Source organism: Rhopilema esculentum, chromosome 21, assembly GCF_057945365.1.
Source record: "Rhopilema esculentum isolate cy_ngs chromosome 21, ASM5794536v1, whole genome shotgun sequence".
In the NCBI taxonomy this organism is placed as follows: domain Eukaryota; kingdom Metazoa; phylum Cnidaria; class Scyphozoa; order Rhizostomeae; family Rhizostomatidae; genus Rhopilema; species Rhopilema esculentum.
The window spans coordinates 6,217,579-6,241,974 of NC_142835.1; the positions used below are offsets into that span (position 1 = coordinate 6,217,579).

General features: G+C 35.1%; 3 protein-coding genes across 3 annotated transcripts in view; 2 read left to right on the plus strand and 1 right to left on the minus strand.

Moving 5' to 3' along the window:
• On the plus strand, positions 1 to 24,172 carry LOC135684300 (protein ECT2). Its single transcript, XM_065199807.2, has 23 exons — positions 1 to 141; positions 472 to 548; positions 691 to 1,074; positions 1,905 to 1,978; positions 4,228 to 4,255; positions 4,454 to 4,556; positions 5,169 to 5,284; positions 6,169 to 6,231; positions 6,454 to 6,640; positions 8,727 to 8,866; positions 9,454 to 9,576; positions 10,136 to 10,204; positions 10,412 to 10,522; positions 11,419 to 11,515; positions 11,901 to 11,982; positions 13,161 to 13,239; positions 13,515 to 13,634; positions 14,626 to 14,782; positions 15,605 to 15,756; positions 16,646 to 16,752; positions 17,579 to 17,671; positions 19,428 to 19,539; positions 20,196 to 24,172. Exons 1-23 carry the CDS (start codon positions 54 to 56, stop codon positions 20,199 to 20,201), a joined length of 2,568 nt encoding a protein of 855 aa, XP_065055879.2. The 5' UTR covers positions 1 to 53; the 3' UTR covers positions 20,202 to 24,172.
• LOC135684319 (ragulator complex protein LAMTOR4 homolog) lies at positions 21,274 to 23,704 on the minus strand. The gene is made up of 4 exons (XM_065199844.2): positions 23,583 to 23,704; positions 23,304 to 23,384; positions 21,840 to 21,957; positions 21,274 to 21,479 (listed from the first exon to the last, which is right to left on the minus strand). Exons 1-4 carry the CDS (start codon positions 23,583 to 23,585, stop codon positions 21,394 to 21,396), a joined length of 288 nt encoding a protein of 95 aa, XP_065055916.1. The 5' UTR covers positions 23,586 to 23,704; the 3' UTR covers positions 21,274 to 21,393.
• LOC135684297 (uncharacterized) overlaps positions 24,064 to 24,396 on the plus strand; it is a 23,578-nt gene continuing 23,245 nt past the window's right edge. Inside the window, exon 1 of the mRNA XM_065199805.2 lies at positions 24,064 to 24,202. The gene's annotated coding sequence lies outside the window, so the exon portion shown is untranslated. The remainder of the gene's footprint in view (positions 24,203 to 24,396) is intronic.

Consider the following 24,396-nt stretch of genomic DNA (forward strand, 5'->3'; position numbering starts at 1 on the left):
CCTGTTGCAGCTAGTTGGTTGGATGTGAGGAAAACTCGTGTGGGTACAGCAAAATGGCACAGCCACTTTCCTCTGCAAGAGTCTACAATGGAATAGATGAATCAATAGCTTCATCTGTAACCTCGCTTTATTCAGATTCCGGTAAGATATGTTTCTACAAACCTTCATAAGGAGTTTCTGATGGTGTCCATGTTACCTTTGATGTAACTTCGTCAAATTTATCGTCCTATTTTTTCCTGATGAAACAAATTAGCCCAAATATATCCTATCTAGATAAAGCAAATGCCAAAGGAAATAATCAACAAAATTTGGGTTTAGATACTCTGTTGGCACCGTTCCTATTACTCTTGTGACATTTTTCATCTAGGTATCTTCATATTTACACGTGTGGCAAGATTGAGTTTTTTCTTATTATGATTTGTTTTTCTTCGTAATTTGTGCACGATTACAAAACTGTTTTTTTCGTTGTAGATCAACCAGAAAAGAAGAGTTTTTGTTTGACAAATGGAATATTCTTAAGTGATAAACTGCTCTTGGAAGCAATTCGCGTATGTAAACTTATTATTTTTACCCAATCCTGAATATAAAGTATAAAGACCAATAGTAAGCATATTTGTCTTGACCTTTCCTCCTTTGACTAACTTTGAATGCTGGTATAAGAGACATAATTGAATTCTGGTACTCTTGCAGGGTCTCAATGGTGATTTTAAATGCATACTACCAGAAGAACTTGACCAGTATTCTGCTGAGAAAAAAAAACATTATTTCATATGTGAAGATTTTGGAAACGAAATCTACACCACACTTCACAAGAAAAGGTGTCTGATAGTTGGGGCACCATACATTATATCTACTTACAGAATACAAAAAGACTTGCCAGATCTCCACAGACCTGTGTATAACAGAGCTATGTTCGGTGTCTGCCTTTGTTTCACTGGGTTTAGAAGTAAAGAAGAAATGTCCAGGCTGTGTAGACTTGTGCACCACATGGGGGGAAGCATCAAGAAAGAATTCAGTGGACAAATTACACATTTGGTTGCATGTTGTATATATCAAGGCTCAGTGAAATACAAGGTTTGTTTTGCTGCTTGATTGGCCAAGCTATTCCATTGCTGGTTTACATTCAAATAGCTAGCATTCCTTCAAACATGTGAAAGTGTTTTTAATCTTGTTGTGATCACATCAAATCTTACTTCAAATCTTTAAAACTTCCAGTGTAGAATCTATGTAGCTTATGCCAGAGATGTCTGGCATAGGCTAACGGTTTTCCATTGTCTTTCTATTGTTTATTGGCATATATCTGACATGAGTTTCACATGGATTCCACCCTGGAAAAACTTAAAGGGAATGTGTCTTTAAGCCATGCTTGATTCAATAATTATGTAGGTTAGGTCAGCACTTAAGTGACTATTAAAGCAATGTGAATGTGAGGACTTGCAAAAGCTCAATTTGAAAGTAAATTTATTCGAGAGGTTTAATGATTTTTCTTATAATTTTGTAACTCAAAGTTCATAGCATTTCTAGCACAAGATTGCCTTCATATAGTGTTATCTTTTCCACAAGTTATATTATTGTCATCACTTTTTGTCATCAGTTAAAAGCAACTTCCTCCAGCAGCATTCTTCGTAATAGTGGCTTTTCTGCAAGAATAAAGATCAAAATTGATCTGATTCCAAAAATTTTGAATTAGATCATAAATACTAAAAGAGGTGTTTCCCGTGTTTTCCAGAAGTCTGAAGGGCATGGTAAAGAAAAACATTTTTTGGCCACCCCAGTTAATTTCAAGCTGGCTATGCCACTTCATCTGCCTTTTTTTTCTTTTTCTGACTCAAATTTTTATTTTTCCAATAAATTTTCTGTACTTTTGTAAATGCACTGTATTGAGTTTTCGTGATTTCTCATAGTCTGCTTTGAGCTTTGGGACACACATTATGAGTGCAAGCTGGATTGAAAAGGCTTGGGAGAACAAAAATGATATGTAAGTATTGTCATGTTTTTTTCTCTTTCTCTTTGTATTAATAGTGTTAGTTATGTGGGTACAGACATGTATTTCTTTACAAAAAAGTGAGAAAATATATATTTATTTCATTACTATCGGGAAAATTTGATAAGTTCTTTGAGACTTTGATGGGCTTTTAGAGTGAGGCTCCCCAAGAACTGATATAGTTTAGGTAGCTGATAGCTTTCTGATCCCTTGTGTAAAGGCAAGCGCCTCTGCACGTGCCTAGAAAGTTGTAGGAGCTTGATTGATTGAGCACCTAGCATGTTTATGCTGTCTCAAAGCTAAATGCAAAAACCAAATTTTGTTATTGAAGATATTTGACAATGCTAATCAAGCACCTAGAAAGCTGAAGGTGCTCTGTTTGTCTAGCGCCTGCTTTTTGCTCCTCACAAGGCCTTATGGGTAGAGGGCAGAATGATCTTTCTGTATAGTGAATCACATAGCATCTTAGTGTAGCTATTCATATTACAGAAAATTATTGTTGGTCCTAGCCCAAATGGCACCAAGATGCAACACCTCTGCAAGTAGCATTCTTTGAGGGGTTGTAACTTGGTATAAACCAATCAAATCACAGAACTGCTAGATCTATGTCAGCATTTCATCAGCAGTCTTAACGTTTGTACTTGCAACTTCAATCTAAAGGGACGCACAGTTTTGGTGGAGTTCCAGAAGCTGATATGAACATTCAACTTAGTTGGGCCTCAGTAGTAAAATTCTATGAGCACCATTCTAATAAAAGTGTTAGGTTTTGCTCCTGTTCGCGTATTTGCCAAGGGTCATGGTCACATCTCAAGTAAATAACATGTATTTAAATTATAGAGGTTGGCAGTAATTTATCAAGGGGAGTCTTGGGTACGTTTATCGTTTGTCGTATTTTTTTTTGAAAATTCAAATGTTCAATGTATTGAACTGTTAACCGTCAACATACTTCGGATGCTTTTGAATCTGCGGTGTGCCATTCCTCACCTGCTCCCATTGGATTAAACAGCGGTCAGTTTGGTGTTCTGAAAGGTTCAAGATTTATTTCTTGTTTTTAAGATGATTTTCTCAGCGATACACTTAAAAGTATAAACAAATGGCACGTGCCGTTAATCACCTTTATTCGAAAACTATGTAAATCTCCTTTACACATATTACGGTATCGAGAGCTCGGTCCTGTTATTAAAACCCGTAGATTTCATTCATTTGGGATGGGGGGGGCTGGGTAGCTCAGGGCGGGTTTCATGCAGGAAAGAACCAATGCAATGCAAATGTGTTTGGACTTGGGGTGAATGATTTTCGATTTGATGACAGCAAGGGCCAAGCAGCCAATCAACTCCGTCAAAGCTCTTCGCAATTTACATGCAATACACGCATAGTTTCCGTGCCAAAACACAGAAAAACATGTTGAAAATTTAAAATTCAAGTCCGCTTTTTAAAAGCACTTTCAAAAATAAATCCCGCCTTTCTGATAATCCTGCCTCTTTAATAATCCCGCATTAAAATAGGAGGTTTAATCAATAAATTAATAAACGTACATTTTTTCTATGATTCGGCCGCAAACTGTGGAGAATAACTAAAAATCGTTTTGAATAACTAAATTTTTCTTGATATCATATTCCTCGAATGGGTGCGAGAAAATTCTCTCCTATAACACGCTCACGAACACCTAGGTAGTATAGTGCCCCCACCCCCTTCCGTTTTATTGAAGATTTTCCTCAAGTATCTGTTAAGAATTCATGCTAAACTTGAACTTCAATGCAAGGTAAATTCATTGATTCCCAAAAATAACAGAAACTCTCTCAGCTCAGTGTTCAATGAAATCACGTCATCTTGCAACGACCAATGGCGCATTGTGTATTTCTCATTTGCGATTTAATTTCTATAAATTGCGTGTGCTATAATTCCATTTGTTTATTCGATTTCCACAAAGCAAACAGCATAAGTGTTCTAGGGAAATCATTACTCATGTACTCCCACCCGCGAGTAAAGGTCTTCATTGAATTTTATCAATGCTATGGGGGTGCTTTTTGTTCACTGCAGCCTTAGATCTGTCCTCTATAGACTTTTATGGTATTGTTTGCTTGAGGGGCAGCTAGTATGTATACTCAAATCAAAATTATGTCAGATTGTTGGTAAATTTTCTTCAACACCACGTTATGTCAGAAGCAGCAAGAAGCAACCCTCAAAGCTGCCCACAGAAAGTCTTACCTCGGCTTCACTGAAATGCGTTTATTTTGTTTCAGAGATTTCAAGGCTACAGATGACATTTTCGTAAGTATTTATACGCTATTTGGTTTCGATTCGTACTATAAACTGATGTAGGTAGCTTCTTTTTACGTACCTTATTTTTATTATAATAATAATTATTTTTTATAAAATCCAGATCAATTTTTGACAGTATTGACAGTTGCGGCAATGACTAACTCAGTCAAATTGTTTCCATCATGGAAATAATTATTTCCGTTTTAGATCGAGAAATGGAAGATGAGACCTTTTCAAGGGCTCAAGCTCAGTTTTCTCGGCTTCCCAGCAGAAGAGCAGAAGCACATGGAAGAGACTTCTGTAGAAAATGGTTTGATTTATTCCTAACGATCTCTATTTTGTAAACATTTACACATGTTTCTAATTCAATATAATTCGAAAAATAACTACCAGTGACTCCAACAGTCAGTCTTAAAACAATTGGTCAGGCAATAGTTTTTGTTTAAGAGAAACATCTATCAAAAAGCTGTTAATGTTATAGTTCAGTCACTCATGCCCGAAGGCCGGAACCCAATACCCTCCTGAAGAAGTGATCCCGAACCCTGTTGTACTTTCGATAGACTCCCTTTCTTTTCTGCTGGTGGCAATTAATCTTCAAAATGATTTTGCTCATTAACGGTACAAAAGTTACTTGCCACTGAAACGACCAGGCTGTTGCGACTCCTGCTCAGAGAGTTCTGTATCCTACGGGATGTTTGTTGTAAGAAATAGGTGTTAACCATCTAACTGAATTACCTAAACCTAAAGGAATACGACTTAAAAGACATTGCCCGTCCGTTGTTGTCCGATAGTTTGGAGACTGAGAGACAACTCAATATATTCAACGTTGTTTTATGCCCCGTTCCTCCCAATAAACATCAAACTCTCTGCCACTGTAATAGAGCTAATAATTTATAGATGATGCCAATCTTTCTTGATTTAGGTGCAAATTTTGTACCGATTGGTGATCCTGCATGTACCCATGTGGTTGTGGAACATTCTGTTACTGAATTACCCAATGAAACTGCTTCTAAGAGTTTGCAAGTCGTGAAACAAGAGGTAAGTTCTATTTTTTCTCCAAAAATCATATAAATGCCATATTTTTGCCGTGCCTGATAAAAACTGTTTGACGAGAACAAGAAAATTTTTAGTTTTTACTCAATATATATCTATTATGAATCTATTATGAAAAGAAGGGATAACTCAACAGATAGTTTTTAAACTAGTAAGGGCTAGAGAAAAATTCGTCTAATCGGGGACTTACAGAAATCGACTTCATATAAAAAATTTCGGTTTACCAGGTCCCTAGGAGATAACTGATAGCATTTTACTTGAAAAAGTATTACACTGCCTGTCACAAGTTCTGGAGCACCACAAGCATTTTAATCATTGCTATTAGCAGTTTTCTTTCCCCTCTCAAACAGTGTTTGATTATTCTCTATAGAAGTGTAAAATTCAAACGTAATCACATTTTAGAAACTAAGGTGTTTGCAATATTGTTTGTGGAGAAATAAGCTATTTCTTGTAAAGTGTGAATAGAACGAGAATCGACTGAAACTGCTTTGGTTTTCCAAGTAATTTGTCAAGCATTGTGGCAAAATTTTGATTTATTTTTAACACTTATAATGATAATGATCTTCCAATAATTATCACAATGAAACTATTTGTTAATACAATTAAGAAGAATCCATAAAGTTTTTTCGACAGTTTTTTTTGTTCAGAATGAGAAAATTACTTTTTGCGTTATATCAAAAGAAACAAGATATTACAATTCAAGTCATTACATGTGCTTTTTCCAAAAACATTTATAACAAGAGAAAGAAAAATATAATAAGTTTCGCAACTTCAGCACGCTTTTAAGATTTAGTTCAACCTTTTTTATCGCTTGTAAGAACTTTTTAGAGAGTTTTCCTTTTTAAAACATAGTCATGTGATCCTTTTAGTGGTTTTGGGCAAGCATACAGATCGATGCGCGGGCAGATGAGACCATGTATCTGTTTCATGGCGTAAGTTTTTTCTTTTTAATTATATAATCAGTTAATGCGAGACACGAATCTTTCGTGTTACTTTTACTTGTTAAACAGGCTTTGTGAATATACCTCTTATAATTTCTATTCCCGTTCGTCTTTCAATGTTGTGGGAGAAAATGTAAGAAGAAACAGCTTGGTTGATTTGGTTATATTTTCAGGTTACTATGTCTAAACTTTTTCATTTCAACAAAATTTCAGGACAGTAATGCTTCGCCGTATGTCAATTCTGCAAGCCGTAAAAGTCAGAAAAGGAAGCTTCATAATGTCGATATCAGCGAGCTATTGTCACCAGATTCACCGTTGTATTCAAACAGGAAAAGGACCAAAGACAGGCTCTCTTTGCTATCATCCACAACTCTTGACTCTTCCCTTGGATCAATGGTCGGTACGTTGAATTTCAACATTCAATTTTTAAGAAAGCATACCTAGCCATGTCAACAGGAGTAATCCTCAGTGGCGTAATGCAATTTAGGGCACCTTAGTTCGATAACGAAGGGTTCCCGAACAAATGGGGCTCCAAATTATTTTTATATCCCTCTTTTTAAGACTTTACCCAAGATCACCATATTTTCAAAAACTTCGTGAGTTCTTTAATTGAAGATTTAAATGACTCAGCCTCTTCCTTAACTCAGTTAACTATAAAAATTATCATTTTTACTATTGTGATTGGCATGCTCTTCACCATTGGATAGGACGTTCTTGCGGTCCGTAAATACGGCCCCAATCTGTTTTTTTCCTTAGGGCCCCATATACCTCCGTTATGCCACTGAATATTTTTATGTGCAAAATTTACTTTTCTTTCTTAGCTAAATTCTTCTTGAATTTTTTGTAACACAACAAGCTTAATTACACAACATATATGGTCTGGTATGTTGTGGAACGGCGAATGGAATATGAATGGAATTGCAAAATTATTTCATAATCTACTTAGATATGTATGTTGTTGTCCGACATCGTTAGGGCATGATATTTCAATCGCAAGAGAGCTTTTGGGCAGAATATGAGTCGGAATTGAACTATATAGGTGTAAATTGAATTGTAAAAGAATTTTTTAATTTAAAGAAACTCTTTGTGAACATTCGCATGTAAAGATTTGGCATTTTGAACCCTTTTATCCTGCTCCTCTGCTCTTTCTGGGAGCTGGGTTCAAAGAATCGGGTTGATTTAGTGCACTCCGAGTGTTCACCGTTTCCAGGACGTCTAAACCATATTTTAATTTAGATAGCTCTTTGTTAAGGATTTTCGTTCGACATCAGCTTCCAATTGTTTTGACACTCTCAAGACTTCTTCTCTTCAGACTGTCAATCAGAGGTGGAAAAAGTATCGGAACCTGGGAACGTAGTTCCCAGAAATTTTTCTAGATGAAAATGTTAGCAGAAAGTTTCACAGAAAATTTCAAAGAAACAGAAAGCGTCAAAGTAAATATAAAAATCTGGTGACATAGGTTAAGTCAAATTAGCAGAAAATATTATTTCAACTCGCCTGTGAGCAGCTAAATTTGAGCTGCCAAAGGACTGTGGGAATTAGTCTCTTTCCATTGGAAAGAAATTCTTTGTGCACATTATTTACATTCACCATTTCACAGAAATCTCAGCCACTCACGATTAGAATTTTTTTAGCAGCTGAGCTTTTAAGACAAACCATGATTAAGGCTGAGATTAATATAGGGACTGGAATCTACTTTCACAGAAAATATTTCTGGCACCATGGTGTGAGCAGCATTGATCATAAGTTAACATGCTTGGTTAAATTAATTTGTTGCATGCTAGGACTCCATTTCAACCACATATTGCTTCTCACTTGTCAAAAGATTAGGCTAAGCCTTCTCCATAAAATGCACCATACAATTCAAATGATTTTGTCCCTGACTCTTCTGAAACTATGGTTGGAGATTATTGCATGGATTTTCCTTTTGATTTTGCTTTTCCATCATGATTGAATGAATGAATCGATTTCTAGCTAAAGTTGATTCTTTACTTATGTGCATTTATGGATTTATTAAAGGCATATCTAATACGTTGAGAATGACTGTTTTGGAACAATAGTCAAGATCTCCGATGTTAAACAACACTGAAATCTCCGATGTTGATTGCCTGACAATCTTATGCATTCGATTTAACCTTCTATAGAAATACTTCGAGAGAAAAAAAACAAACTAAGCATTAAAATAAAAACAAATTGAACATTCAAACGAGAAGTGTCATACTTCTTAAAATTAAGTTTGCCCTCTTTCATACATCAACTAAGTATAGAGATATAGACACAAACAGAAAGTTTATTTGTCTACCCCTAAATCTTGCAGAAAGTTTTGAGCCAGATTTGTAGGTTCCCAGAAAGAAAATAAACTTTTCCACCTCTGCTGTCAATACCCCTCAAAGCTCCGTTTTGTAGCGGACGAAACTCTTGGCCCAAGTATTTGTCTAGTTCCAAACATTGTAGAAACAAATACTTTATGGCTGTGCTCTTTTTAGAAATTTCTCGTGAGGGAGACATAGCCGAGGAGGAAACACCAAAAACAGCCCAAGTGCCACTAACTGCACGGCACCAAATTTCATTAGAACTTCAACAGACCGAGAAGAACTACTATGACACCCTTGTTACTCTAATCAAGGTAAGGTTGTGTTGAATTTAGCAAGTTATAGCAAACAGATTATGATTCCCTAAGATTTTATTTTTTGTTTGCTTTTTAGCTTTTCTTTTGGCCATCAGCTAGGGCTATTTTTACATGACTCTTTTAAAGATTTGTATTGTATTCAAGAAATATTACCATGAGCTTCAAAGTGTTTAGAGCGTTTCACTCTGGTAGATAAAGTTCTGGAACTGAAAATTAAGGGCGTTAATTACCATTGAAAAAGGATGGTTTTCCTCGATATTGACATCCAATAGAAATCTAGAGCAATACCGACCAATACGAATTCTATTCGGACTGCTTTAAAAGTTCAAAGTTTTGCAACATCGTGCTATTAGCTCTAAGCTGAATACTAAAGAAATCAACTTTGGAAAGCAAAATCTATTGAACGTGCTAAGTTTTACAAAAGCATGCCCACAACATGTGCTACTTTAAAAGGATTAATGAAACTCAACACTCAATGAGGCCTTCTCTTGATATCTCTAACAGCTGCCCCACGCGTCTCTTTTATCCTCAGTGATGTTGACCTTTTTTCAAAATGAATTTTTAATGATACATTATTTTTTTAGGTTTTTAAAGAGCCACTAGAACAATCTTTTGATCAAAGGGGCGGACCTCTACTTGTAGCTGAGGAGATAAAGACTGTTTTTGGATCTTTGCCTGAAATAGTTGACGTACATCAAAGAATTTTAGTAAGTGAATCACCTGCTAAATCCATTAGTAGTATTTAATATTAAGGACAGTTTCACCTTCACAGCATTTCAACGCTGTTCGCTGAAAAATAATTGATCAATATCGACAAACAAACATTAAAAACTGTAAAAAATCAACCACCAGTTTAACTTTGGATAGCATAAGTGCCCTCTTCTCTATCTCAAAATTATTTGTTTTATTGAATTTCTTGGCCACGATCATTTTCGTAACTTTTCTATTCCTGACCTAGTACTTTTGATAATTTATAAGGCATTTTTTCTACTGGTACGAAAAGCTTAGTCTTTAGAATATTAGCTAATTCACTCAATAGTCTGGTAATTGGGTTGTCTGGTAATTTGAGTTTTCCTTATTGGAAGAAACACCTTTTTCTTCATAATCATCTTTCTTTCGATGACAGAGCTAGCTTCGAACAAGCATGGATAGTCATTTTTGCTCTAGCCATGCTACTGTAATTTTTTGCAATTTTTTGCGGTATCTCCTAACCTATACATCAGCAAAGTTACTTAATATTTCACCTCTCTTGAAATATTTTTTTAGAAAGATATCGATTCACTTATGGAAAACTGGAAAGAAGACAACTTAATCGGGAAGATCATAGTCGACCATGTAAGATTTCTGCTTTGCCTTTGTGCTTTAGATATTTCTTCGGTACTTGCTCAAAATCTTCGGTGAACTACAATTTTTAGACATACTTCACAGACTTTTTGTATCGACAATGGATTACTGTGGCTTGTTATTTAAAGCATATTAACTCTTTCTGTCACTAAAAGTGTGGTTTCTCTTTTTTCCTATTCAACATTTAACCTGTTGTAGGCCGATCGAATGTCGAAGGCATATCCACAATTTGTCAATTACTTTGATATGGCTAAAGAGACCATTGTGAGGTGTGACGAAGAGCGACCCAGGTTTCATGCCTTTCTAAAGGTGAGCTGTCCTTTTCTTTTAAGTGTTCTACTTAAAAGAAATTAATAGAAATGATTTTATTAAAGAAGACGCAAGGAAGATCAAGGATTGTGCTTACTATCTCCTTACTTTAGCCTTCGACTTATTTTTCAAAGAAACCAGAGCGCTGACGTCATAATATAAATCTCACATTGAGATTGATGATTTTACTGTTTTTTTTTCAAATAATTTTCCGTTAAGCTTCGTTTTAGTTGCTGTTTGCAACTAGCTTGCAATTTGGTCAGAGCCTCCATGCTTTAAATTTTGCATAGATATATTAACAATTTGCATAGCTTAGATAGAAAAAATCTGGGGAAAGCGAACGATCTGAATTGACCAAATTTTTCCCCAACTTACTTTAACCCCGATTTTTCTTACCAAACTTATATTTCTCGATTTTTTACTCCTCTTTTCTACTTTTAAGGCTAAACTGTTGTAATTTTTAGAGTTGTTGGTATCTTTTAAGAGAAATTTACGCTGTGAAACTCAATAGCTAAATATAAATTTTATTTTACGCTTAATATCTAATCGAGAAAAAATGACCAATTCGAAAATATAGTTAGGAAAAGTGACTAAATTTCGGCAAGTAAATAAATTTCACCCTTACTTTTCTTGATCCCGTTTGTATCCCAATTAAGTACTGGCATATTGACAAGCTAATTAATGACAAAACCAAGATTTGCAGCATTGTGCGGTGACCCTCTTTGCTTATATATTTTTCTGCTGTGTTGCTTCTTCCAAAAACTGCAATGAAATCGAACAAAAACCATCTATAACAGATTTAAAACTGGCTATTTCGAAACAATTAATGTTACTTCATTTAAAAAGAAACCTTCGAAATTGTTTTTGCCACTTTTATAAGTTCGTTTTGCTGATAGATCTGCCTGACAAAACCCGAATGTGGACGTCAAAGTCTTACAGAGTTGCTTATTCGACCTGTGCAAAGACTGCCGAGCATGAGCCTTTTAATAAATGGTAGGTAGCCTTGTTTATTAGTATCACCGGCCTAAACTATCGACCCTTCTAACTGCAAGCCTATCCACAGTCACATAGCCCTCTTCATTGTATAATATCAGCGGCTTTCAACAAATTGCCAGAAAAGAGAACCTAACAAATTAAAAACCTTGGCTATAAGATTAAGCACAATAAATTTCTTCTTGAACAACATGAACATGGTAGTTTGTTGGAATGTTCGTTTTATGGCCATATAAGTCCCACATTTTGCCAATTTGACATAAAATAGTTTCTAGGATCAAGCATTCATTTTAAGGATTTTTTTGTTTCCTTTTAATGCTAACTTTTCCAGCAGTATTTTTTCAAGAGTCCCAGTTACAGTTTTGGATCTCTGTTTTTCTTTTAGACCTGCTTAAAAAGACCCCAACGTCAAACCCGGATCATGATCAGCTCACAAAAGCAGCTGCAGCAATTAAAAGTGTCTTGAAGTAAGTGGCTGTTAATTTAAAGCGTTAAATGTTTTCCACGAAATGTGCTTTTGCAATATTTTTGAAATGTCTAGAGGACGAACAGCAAACAGTATTTTATAGGTGTCTTTGCCAAATAGGCCACATCTTTCCCAAAGTTTTCGGCTTTACTGCTTAGCATAAATGTGAAATGCTTAAAAATAAAACAGAAGCATATCAAATTATGTTCCCATATTTTATTGTTAAAGAAAAATAACTTCTATTAAAGGATAAATGCAACAGAAAAGGATATATGCATCAGAGAAGTTGAGTTTGGAATTTGTCATGTTCCCCGGGCTAAACGATCCTGAATTTAATTGTTGAACATCATAACCACAAGCTTGGTTTTAGTTGCTTCTTTAAAGAAAACCTGTCCCAGAACTTTCGCTTCAATGACCTCTACATAAAGCAACATGACTAGATTTTTGTAACTTCCCTATCGTTGAATGATTTATGATGTTGTCAATGGATGGAGTTTCTCTTTGCCTTTTGGTCTCTGTTATGAAGTGGTATAAAAAGTTATGGCAGTTTGTCATTTTCACTAGAAGCGAAAGCACGCCTGCTCATGGTGCCGTCAGGTGGCCTTTCTGTGCTTTGAAATACATTTGATACCTAATGAGCTGAATGTCTTTTACCTTCATCACGCAAAGACAAGATGTGATGAACCGACTATGTCAGTTCTGTTTTAATTTTTTGGCCACATCTTTGACAAGTATACTTCAGCTCCACATGTTATGCTGCCATTTTCTGCACCATCTTCAAATTCAGAAGGAACAATAATAGCCACATATTTTTTCAAATCGGTCAGCCTAGATGAACTTTTCGTTTTAAGTCCTTGTCTGATTCTGCTCTAATCGAGGCTTGCCCAACAACAGCCCTTAAGCAAGCAGTCATGGTTTTCTAATTCAAGAACTTTTGTTAAAAAGCTCATGCAACGTGTATCCTTTGGATTAAAGGCAAATTTATCGTGCTTATTACTTGTAAATTGCGACTGCTTCCTTGTTTTCTACTTCGAGAATTGTACGTGAATGTTATGGTCCTTTCAAAATAAAAAAATTTGGACAAAAACCTTTAAAGGGACCTTCAAAGAAAGTCTCTTATATCAGTTTCATGCTCAGTCTGATGGCCCCTGAGGCATGAAGCTGTATTTTTCATTTCAGTTTCATCAACGAGGACAGGCGAAAAACAGAAGGACAATTCCAAATGTTTGAAATAATCAGGGAGGTTGAGGGCTGCCCGGTAAGTTGCATTTCATCTGAATAGAAATTGGATGTTTACATTTCGACGATGTGCCTTGTCTAACATATTTTGCAATCGGAAGAGGAAATCTTTGTCTACTTGAAGTTCTAAAATCGACATGAAGTTGCTCTTGAAAACTGATATTAGTGTAGATGAAAAATGGCCATTGTTTATTGTATTTTCTTGTTATTCTTAGCTACCTCTGAACACAACACGATTCTCTTTTGTAGACAACTTTTTAAGTTTATTCAAGTTGTGTTTATTTTCACATGTAGGCCTACGTTTTGTCATCTCAAAGGCGTCTGGTATCGAAAGCCAACATGTCAGAAGTTTCGGATATTCTCAGCGGAAAAGGAGACAACTTAACAATGTTTCTTTTCACAGATAGCATTGAAGTATGTCTATTTTAGTTCCATTTTGCATTCATATATTTAATAGGTGCACACTTTTATTCTTGCACAAACCCTTTAAAACGAACAAAATAACAATGATTTCTAAACAAATTCAATTCATGACCATTCGTTTTCTATTCATACTGCCAGATGAACAATTGTATTATATAGATGCGATCTTGCCTCTCCTAAAGGGACAATGTGTTGCAAACATCCCCCCTAATTTCTGCTCACCACTACTTGGCTTTTCATTTTTTTCAACTTTGAATCAACCCTTTTCCTCTCAATTTTCGATCAAAGTCTGACACAGGGGCGGAAACTTGGTCAAATATTGGGGGGCAAGCCTATTGTTTTAATAAGATGACGTCACATTTCCCATTGTTTTTGAACAAAAGACCATTGTTCTCTAAAGTATTGGGGGGCGATCGCCCCCCTCGCCCCCCCCAAGTGTCCGCCACTGGTCTGACAAGAGCATCCCTCCCCCCGTCAATAACAGACCCTGACCACTCAAGGTTGAAAGATTGAAAGACCATGTATTGACCCTTCAGGTCATTATGGAATGTTATTAAGGAATGTTTTAATGAATTCAAACATACTGATCTAAGTATTTAAACTATCATCTGCTCTGCTCTACACACTTTATTATTATCAAAATAAAGTCTATAAGAATATTTAGGATCAAAATCACTGAAATTTAAGAGAAATTTAGGAATAGTGCAAGGCTCAAGCTTCACTAATAATTCATTTTTGTTGATTTGCGTTTTTTTGGAAGGAAAACAAATGCCAGTTTCACCCTTTATGCCTTGAAATAGACGTATCTGGCCTTGAAGTCATTAGAGCTATAATGCAATCCGGTTATATCTTATGTTGCTTAAGAATAGTTTAAGAATAATCTTAGGCTCAAATTAAAAAAAGAATATTGAGGCTCATGAAAATATTAGGTATTCTTATAACAAATGTTTGTACTATTCACAGTTTCTGTTTTCATACTCAGGTAACCAAAAGAAAAGGCGTAAAAAGTGTAAAATCGACTAACAACATTCCAATGAAAAGCCCTGGTCCAACCAAAACACCCCAGCGTAATTATAAGCATGTGGAATTCATGCCTTTCTCGCATATCAAGTCACTTGTTGATATTGTGGATCGTGGAGGTATGTTCTTATCAGTTCCTCTCATTCTTCTTCATTTTGCTAACATGAATACTTGGCGATGTTTTCGATTGGTAGTTTTCATTCTTTTTCTTATGAGCGCTTTTCCTGACTCTTTGTGTTGGGCAAATAAACTTTTCGTATACCAATCTTCGCTTGCGTTTTTCTTGCCAGATTGTTGAAAATCGTGTAAGTGGAAGTTGAAAAATCGCAAATCAACATGGTTTTCTTTTAATTTGTAAATGTGACAACTGAAACGAGATGATTCGACACAGCTCTTAATGAAACATTGTTTTCGTTTGTTAAGAAGTATTTTATAGTGATTATCAGGAACTATTTTGTATTGTAACTCTAACCGTGAAAATATACAAGTACTTCACAAAACAGACCAAAAGTGGCTGATGTTACTTGTACTAGCCACTCACAAATTTGTGTTCCTTCTTCAAATGTATGCCTCCCCAACACAGTAAAAAATTTAACAGCTCCCCATCCCTGTTTTTAAAGAAGATGTTGGGAAGCATGGCTACGATGTTAACGAAGTAATTGACATTCAATTTATCCTTGACTAGGAAACTAACAATTTATTTTTCAGTAAATTTCAATAAATCTAGTTTTTTTTGCTACATCGAGCGCCCCCTCAAATGAGTACCCTTTTAAAACAGTCCTCAATTCAACGAGCGCAATTCAACGAGCGCTTCGAGCTCGTAATTTTCCAGTAAAGATTTTCAGTAAATGATCTTTGGCAGTCATTGCGATTTGCTAATTGTAACAAGCGTTTAGTTGAATATAAATGAATATGTCTCAATTCCTATTCGTTTACAACAGAAGTCAAGAATCTGTTTGCTCTAACATACGTATCTCCGCTGGATGCTCGACAGAGAATGTTAGTCTTTAAGCTATCAGGAGAAATCGAAAAGAAAGATTGGCTTGATGAGCTTGTCAAAACACTAATCCAGTCAAATTGTTGTCCAGACACGGTAAGTGTTGAAAATGTTTTTATCTAACTATATGGTTCACCTTCAAGTGTAAAAGTTTACTGTGTGATTCAGGATAAGTCCATACATAAATCAGGGGCTTTGTTTTAGCAGTTTAAAGTACAATTGACTGAAACACAATATATTCATCCTTTTCTCAACCCTCCTTTCTTTGAGCAAAATTTTTTTAAGGTGATATGTATAGCAATCACAAAGTAGTTTTGTTAACCCAACAGTCATTGAAAACTTGTATGATTCCCTTCTGTTATTCATCAAGTCTTTTTTCATTCAAACATAAGAAAAGCTTGACATTCATTAAACCAGTCCTGTGCCGAACTCATCCTGGGATGAAATTTTTCATGCTTAGAGAGCATCTTTAACGACAGGGTTGATTTTTCAGCCCTCTATTGTTTATTTTGGTCACAGCTCTGTTAAATTGTGTATCCAACTACACGAGAGATTTTCATCCCTGGGTTAAAATACACGATAAGGCTTGAACCTCAGCCCTTCTTGCTATACATGGGATGAATTTTTAATCCTTATTGCTTATCATTGCTTAGTCCCGATTGTTCCAAGTACACGCCATTGACGTAAATTTTTCAGGCCTAGAATTAAGACTGGCATATAATCGTAAATATTTCTACCTCGGCAGGAGGGCTGAAATCCCAGCCTATGGCTAAAAATTCCATGCAATAAGGCCCTTGATTTGTGAATTTACTGTGAATAGATACAGCACTGCAATGCTACTTTGCAAAAATTGAATTTCAGCCGGCCGACTCTGAATCACATCATTCGCTCGCACTCCTTGTAACTTTTATGTAGCCATTATCTCTCTGAACTTCTGTTGTGTTTCATAAGACAATCAAGACATGATGTATTTCTTTTTGTAAAGGAAAATTTACTCCAAGTAGCAGACCCAGAGGAACTGAAACTTATTAAGTCAGACAGTGCCGTTGATGGAGCAGGAAGACGTGGAGGCACTTTGAGTCGTGCATACAAGTATGTCTATAAATCATACGAGTCTGTCTTTAAATCATAGCTTAAACCTACCGGACGAAAATTAATCGCAGTAGCTTTATATATAGGTTCAGTTATTTTTTAAGGGTCAATACGTTAACTTAAAGGCAGTCTGTCCTGTCAATGATTGGCTAATATGAACAAGACGTCTTCCCGCCTTAACGGATTTGGCTGGCCTAGCTGCGGTAGTGGACGATATTTGAAACTGCGAGCAAAAAGCTATCGGGAATGGCAATAAGATTTAATTACTGGAAATGACTGATGCTAACGGAAGCATTTCTTTCGCTGTTGACATGTCTGTCACAAAAAACTAAACAGGGAACAAAATTTTTCTAGCCAAGGCTTCACTTGAACGGGAACACCAGGCTCTGGAATCCATGTTGTCTCTGATTGGTTTAAATCATTTAATTATCGATCAAGCTCAGCGATGCATGAATTTCACTCCCGTGAAAATAAAGTTGAGCACAATAAGGGACAGACTGCCTTTAATTTCTCCATTCATCGCCATCTTAGTTGATCTCCTCTTTATAAATTTGCTAGATATAAATCTGCTCGATTATATTACAATGGGTGTTGTCTAAACGTAAATACAATTTCAAGTCATCATTTTTTGCTTTGGTATTGTAGCCTGTCAATAAGCTACTCTCATCAGTCTTTTATTTCTAGTTACTTGAAATTCAAATTTGCTGCAATTTTTATTGATGTATTGTGGGGAAATATTTGAATAATTTCTGTGTGACAAAAAACTAAAATACTACAATTAGTACAATTAGACGTGTTCTTGAAATTTTATTCCACTGTTCTATAGAAAAGCAAAGAATACCACAAAACGAGTTGGTAGAGCAATATCTTTGACGAAAACACCCAAAAGGACTCAAATAATTAGACAAACATTTTCAAGGTATGTATGACAGCAGGCTTACGGTTTAAATGAAGAAGCTGTAGCATAAAAAACAGGTTAGAACCGATCGAATTTCCAACACACATTCTTTGTACACTCCAAGGCTCTTCTTTGTTTATAACTGGTCACGTTTTCACCTCACATAGATTCAGAGGCATAGTAAACATCGTTTGAACATCTTTTTGGCGGTACAAAATATGAAATGGCTTTGAAATTTTTTTTACTGCATACTAAAAGCTTTTTCGTCTGACATTTCCAGAGTATAAAACGTCAGAATAAGGGTCTGGAAGAAAAAGATGGGAAAAACAACCCAGTTGTGGATCGAAATAGGCCAGTTAGAAAAACGCGAGCACATGATAGGTATAGTTATCCTAACAATTCCGCGCGCCTATAGAAACGTTGTTTGGGAAGGTGGTTGCACAATGTATTTCTAATGGGTAGGGGTTTTCAAGTCGTTTGTTTCAGGACTCTTTCGAATCTGCAAAACCAATTTTCAGGTATTCAAAGCACAGCATCAAATCCCAAAAATGAGCACACCTAGGAGGCTTGATCTCACAATCTATGGCAAATGTTGTTGGCTAGGTGTATAGCTACTTTAGATTAAAATTGTTACAAAAAGTTATATCCATTTAAAATATTATTGTAACGATGTTTCATGAAACTATTTGACGGTAAATCTAAACACATGAGACCAACGATTCACAGCTCCTATGCCAAAATACAAACGACAAGGTCTGACAAACTCTCAAGAAAGCCATTGATTTGAAAATACTGTTTAATGATTTTGGCGATTTAAGTAGATCTTTTCAGGTAATTTTCGCAATTTTATATTTACGGTGCAAGAACTTACTACTGTTTCGCTAGTTTTTAGCTGACTAGAAGAACGATAACTTTTCAGAGAAATGAATAATCCCATTCACTACCATTTTAATGGTATTAACTAAGAAAATATGGGCAGAGGGAAGGTTTAATGGCGTTTTCGACAGGAATTTTGGTCACCCATATGCTTTTTACTTTACCATTATATTGCATTAGAAAACTGTTACAAACCAACTCCTAGAATAAAAAAGCTTCGGTCAGTGTTAACGGCTTTTTAGGCCGCAAGCCAAACTTCAGATATCAGTTTTCCTTTGGCCTGTGCGATTGCAAGCACAGTTGCGGTACACAAAATAACAATCATGATTCGTTTTTTCCAAGTGCAGTTTATTTGGTTTTGATTTATTTGATTTGGTTTAACGTGTATTGTATGACCACAGGCATTTGCATACCTTGCCTAGATGGAACCAACATTTCTTTCACGACGGATTCTTTTGGTCAATAATTTTGAAACAAATAGAAATAGGCCATCTAGTCTGTGAAGGGCTCTTCCTTTGTTAGCCAAACGTTTCAAACTTTCCGTCTGGTTCAAATTCAAATATTAAAATTAATTTCTTCATGGCGTATGGGATGTCAGCTGAATTCTAAACAACATGAAATTGTTTCCAACCAATTTCTACCAGTGGAAGCATGGCTTTCTTTGTCAGGGCCTTAGAGGCAGTGCACAGCCCTTGCCTATACGTTGAGAAACAGAACACAGACATTGTGAATTCATAATATTACTTTGACTAAAGGAATGTTAAAGTTTTCCGTTTGAAATATATAAACAGAAAGTTTTTAGTAAATCAAGCAGCAATACAGATAGATATGTTTGTTGTTACTCATGAGTTTTTTTGTATTTTGAATTCAATGCCACTAAAGCATAGATCGTTTCTTCTAGTGCAACACACACAGGTGGACGATCACAGAATGTGAGCCCTACACCGAGTGAAATGAGCATGGTCAGCATGGCTGATTTTGATGCTTCCATTTGTGATGAATCATTTAGAAGGGTGAGTATTGAACAAAATCATTCTGCAAAGAGTATTTTTATTGTACCGACCTATGTAGAAGACATGTTTATCTTTTTACTGAGGCAGCCCAGCCAGTACAATCTGTTAAAGGGCTTGTCTTGAATACTGAAGCTGATGAAGTATGCATTCATTTGCACAATCTGTTTTTGCTTTTTTCTGTTGATTTGTTTATCATAAAAAATTCTGAATAAAACTGGGTAGATAGTTCCCATGATACTTTGTTTGACTTCAGTGTATTGAGGCATTATCATATGGTATCATATTTTTTACATTGCACTAGGCTTTTAGTATTAAGATCTGCCAGAGGTACCAGTTTAATCAACTGTAAAAGCACTAAGCCTTTTCTATCAAGCCCCCTTTGAAACAAATATTAAAATAGCCCCCTCTCCATTAAGCCTACTTGGTTTTTTATCAGACTTAGCAATTTACCCTGATGGTGCTAATGAAGAACAGAACTTTATCAAACACACACCAAAAATGTTTTAATACCTTAATCTTTAATTTTTGTTATGACACCCCCCCCCTGTAATAAGCCCCCTTCTAAAACCTCAAAAATTGAATACCACCAGGCTTAATATGGCTATCATGGCACATATAATCATGACTTTTTCTCATAAAATTATTTTCTTTTGAAGTTTTGAAGAGCAATTTGGGATGCTTTTTGATACAGTTCCTGTCACTGGATCATATCAAGGTTGATTCAAGTTCAGAATAGCTTATGACAACAGAAGAATCAAACATGGGGAGTTAAAGACACAGATTTTGAAGAGTGGAATGCTGAAACAAGTGTGCCAGAAGAATTATTGTAGATGCTACATAGAAAAGACTAGAAGTGTGACTGTATCCTTCATTCTTTAACTCAAGATGCGCTCTTGATGCATACAAAAACCAATTATTAGACGACTCATCCTTATTTTATCATTGGCCCACTGTGTATCAGAAAGCTGCACCGTGTAAATACTAAGATTGCTTCAGTATGACTTTGTGCCGACAACGGACCAATATCAAATGATATTTATATAACATAAATAATTTTCATCTTGGTGACTACGAGCATTCTGGTACTTCCCAGAACTGCCAGTTTCTTAATAAACTTATCAAATAAGTGAATAGATTTAAATTGAATTTGACTAAATGAAATCAAAGAGATTTGGTCAGCTAGTTCAAATCAAAATCAATGTAATGAAATAATATTCAAGTTAAAATTATTCATCAACTGATCTTGTCTTATTTGTAACACTCTAGTATTCACATTGTTATCAAGTCTGTTTTTCATGAAGTAACATTTATCGTGTTTGTATTTAATATTGTATGTCAGTGATTGTTGAATTATTGATGAACATTTGTATGCTACAAGTTTCATTTTATGTTAGTATATATAACATAGAATTTATTTAACAGTCTAAATCCTCATTTTTAGGGTGTATTTCAACACTGTATATCATAGTTTCAAAGATCAATTTCAGTTCTCAATGTCTAGTGTGCTAAATTGATTTCAGTATGTTTGTGTTGTTCCAGTTTAGAAAAATAATAAATACTTTATTGATACCATATTGTAGTGTAAGCCTGATTAACTTGTAACCTCTTTCAAAACATACACATTGGGAATTAAAATCAAATATCAGAAGCTAAAAGTTTGATTAATAGCACAATGTTTTAAAATCTAAAACTGCCTTTAGAGATTGATGAATTTAGAACTGAAAGAACTACGACTTTAACAAACAAGTTATTGTAAACAAAATTTTTTACAAAAATGACAAAACTTTGATGACAAGCCATTGTTGAAAGTCCTGCCATAATCATTATATTCTTATATTAATCAAAAGTCATCAATTATTCAGTCCTGGTGATAGGCCTCTTCACTGTGTATATTCTCTGGTTGCTTACTGTTACCAGTAAATTGAAATCTTTGTATGTCACTGAAATTGGAAAAGTTCTTAACACAACATACCTAATGTAAAAAAACCACAAACTGCTACAAGTCAGCATAACAGAAATCAGTAACAATGTAAGAAAGTTACTTTTGAAATACTGGTAATTTTGAAAAATATTATTTGCAGGAGATTTCCCCTTTTCAAAAATATGTAACCAAAATTAGAGCTTAGATATCCTAAATACTTTCACACAAAAAGCAAACAAAACATAATATGATTTTTGATAAAAGCAAATGGATTCTTTATAAACTTTTCTGTATGATTACTGACAATCTACTTCTTGGAAAATTTATGGGAATGTTTTTTCTTTCAAGACTGATTCTAATTTTCATATGCATATGTTACCTGTTAGCCGTTTGAAGAACTGGCTACCGTCTTTAGACAAAGGAATCTTGCTTGCAGTGTGTACCATGCTATGAATGCGCTCTGCTAGCTTTTCGTCATTCTCCAAATCACCTGCAGACTAAAATAACAACACTACAATAATTTTGCTTCATTTCTTATCAATCTTTTTCATACTAGCTCAATACTATCTGAAAGTGTTAAAAAAGTGTTATGCTCCTTTTAGAAAATCAACGCAATAATAACAATACTAATAATTCTAATATAAATATATACCTGCTTAGAAAAAACTACACTATCAGTTGAGTACTTGTTATGATAAAAGAATAAAAAGGGGGAAATAAAACTTTTTTTAAAAGAAATCCATTGCTATTTGACAAAGGGTGAGTTTATCTGTTAACATGTTTTAAGTGTGCATAAATATGACCAGAACAAGACAATTCAATATATCCTTTAGAAGTTTTGTAAAATTTTGGGCAACATAGAGAGCATATTATATGCTTACAGAGATGCATCCATGTACAATACGACCTGAACAAGTTTCTCATAGATGCTTCCAAGGACTTTTTTACCCAATTATATTTCACTTTGCTTATATTTGCATCATCTATATTGCATTGCACCATGCTTTGCATCACTAACAGTTAATTCACATTTGGTCATTTATACTTATATCCCAAAATTTATGGTTAAGATTGCAGTTCCCCTCAATTTTGTTCTGCCTGTTTTTTGTGTGTGTCCTAATTATTGTTGTTAGGCTGGTTTGATTCCTGTTGCCATCATTAATTAGGTGTGGATTATAATTTATAGTGTGTGAATATTGTTCCAATGCAAATTTGAATATTTTCACAGTTTTTTGAGAATTCCAGATACCTTAAGCAACTCCTTGCACAATTCTTATCATATGGATATTAAAGCAATATTACCTTTGGCATAATTGGAAGGAAACTTCAACAGATTTCCATGTTCTACACAGTTATGGAATTATATTTTAGTGTTAGTTTCTCAGTATATGGAGGTACCACCCCCCTTCTCCACCCAAAGAGTACATTTTAACTTGTCAGGACCCATAGCTGCCATTACGGCTAACTTGTCTCCAGTTTAAAAACTATATAGTACCTATCCAGTCATGCTTTTGTTTTATCTAGGACTTTGTCAACATATATTATAAATTCATTTGATATAAGAATGCCAAGATTCACATCTGTAGTCAACCACACATAAACCTCAATAATTTTAGCAAATTATAGTTGTCTGATTTGAGCCTATTCTGGAACTACTCTCAGTTCGCACCACTGAAACTCAAACTGTCCCAGCTTTGCAACATCAAAATTGTACTCTTACTACAAAACTAGAAAGTTCAACTTTATATTTAGATTCAAGTTTGTTAAAAGGTTACTATTCTAAATCGTTGATGAGTAAGTCGACTTTGGTTTAGACATAAAACATTTTCATGGATATACTTACAGCTAATACAGCACCATCTGAGCTTATTACCAAATATCCTTGCTGGTCTGTTATCTTGTCGATACCCATTAGAACATGTGCCTGAAGAAGACAGCTCATATTCAAGTTGCAATTATTGATGAATCAGATTTGAAGATTATCAACATATAAAATTCAGCCTGATTTGTGACTTTTAATATAATACATTGAGTGATTAGAAAGTTTGTATGTTTTAAGATACGAAAAACATTATTTTCTTTAAAAGCCATATTGGTCAATGATTAATAACAAATTTCTTACCATTTTTTCTATTCTTTTTTGACCAAACAAAAATGCTTCCTATGCATACACCTTTCCTAGACTCAATCAAAATCATGTGATCAGTTGTTGTTGCTGACACGAAGCAACAGCAACAGCACCACTGTTTTGGCGGCCATTTTGAATATTGGCAACTGGGCCTCTTCTATTGAACACTGGTTTAGAAAAGCGCTTTTGCCGATCAGATCCGGCTGTATTAAGTGGCAATGACCATCTTGAGCAAGCTTGCAGTAGCTGTTTCCATTGCTATTTCTGCGGGCATCGTTATGCTAGTGCATAATGAACAAGAAAAAGATCGCATAAGGCTGCATCAGGGTGTTCTTTTGGACCAGGAAAGACAAGCTCGGAAACATGACAAGAACAGAGGATATTCAGTGGAAGAAGCAAAGACCAATCTTTATCAGGAAGGAAGTACTGCAAACTAATTAAGAAAGACTTACAACTTTTTTGTAAAAATACCTGAAGTGAAATTAATTGCAAGAAGCCATAAATTGTGTGTATATAGGCCTATAGATGTATCTGTAAATGTGAATTTTGCTGAAGTGAGAAAATAAAGAAATTGGCCGAAGAAATGATTGTATTTTTTCACTTACGAAAAGTTGGTAAGTAAGTTTAAGGCATGAACAGTCTTCTATCTGTTTTTGAAAGTATATACGAACACGCTGCTTTCAGGTTTTCTGTCCTTGAACTGTTCACGTTCACGTTACGTCAATCTTATGCACAAAAGGCTAATGTTCTTCTGAAAGTTTGTGTCACTATTAAGAAAAAGCTCACTATGTTTCAAGGAAAAATTTTA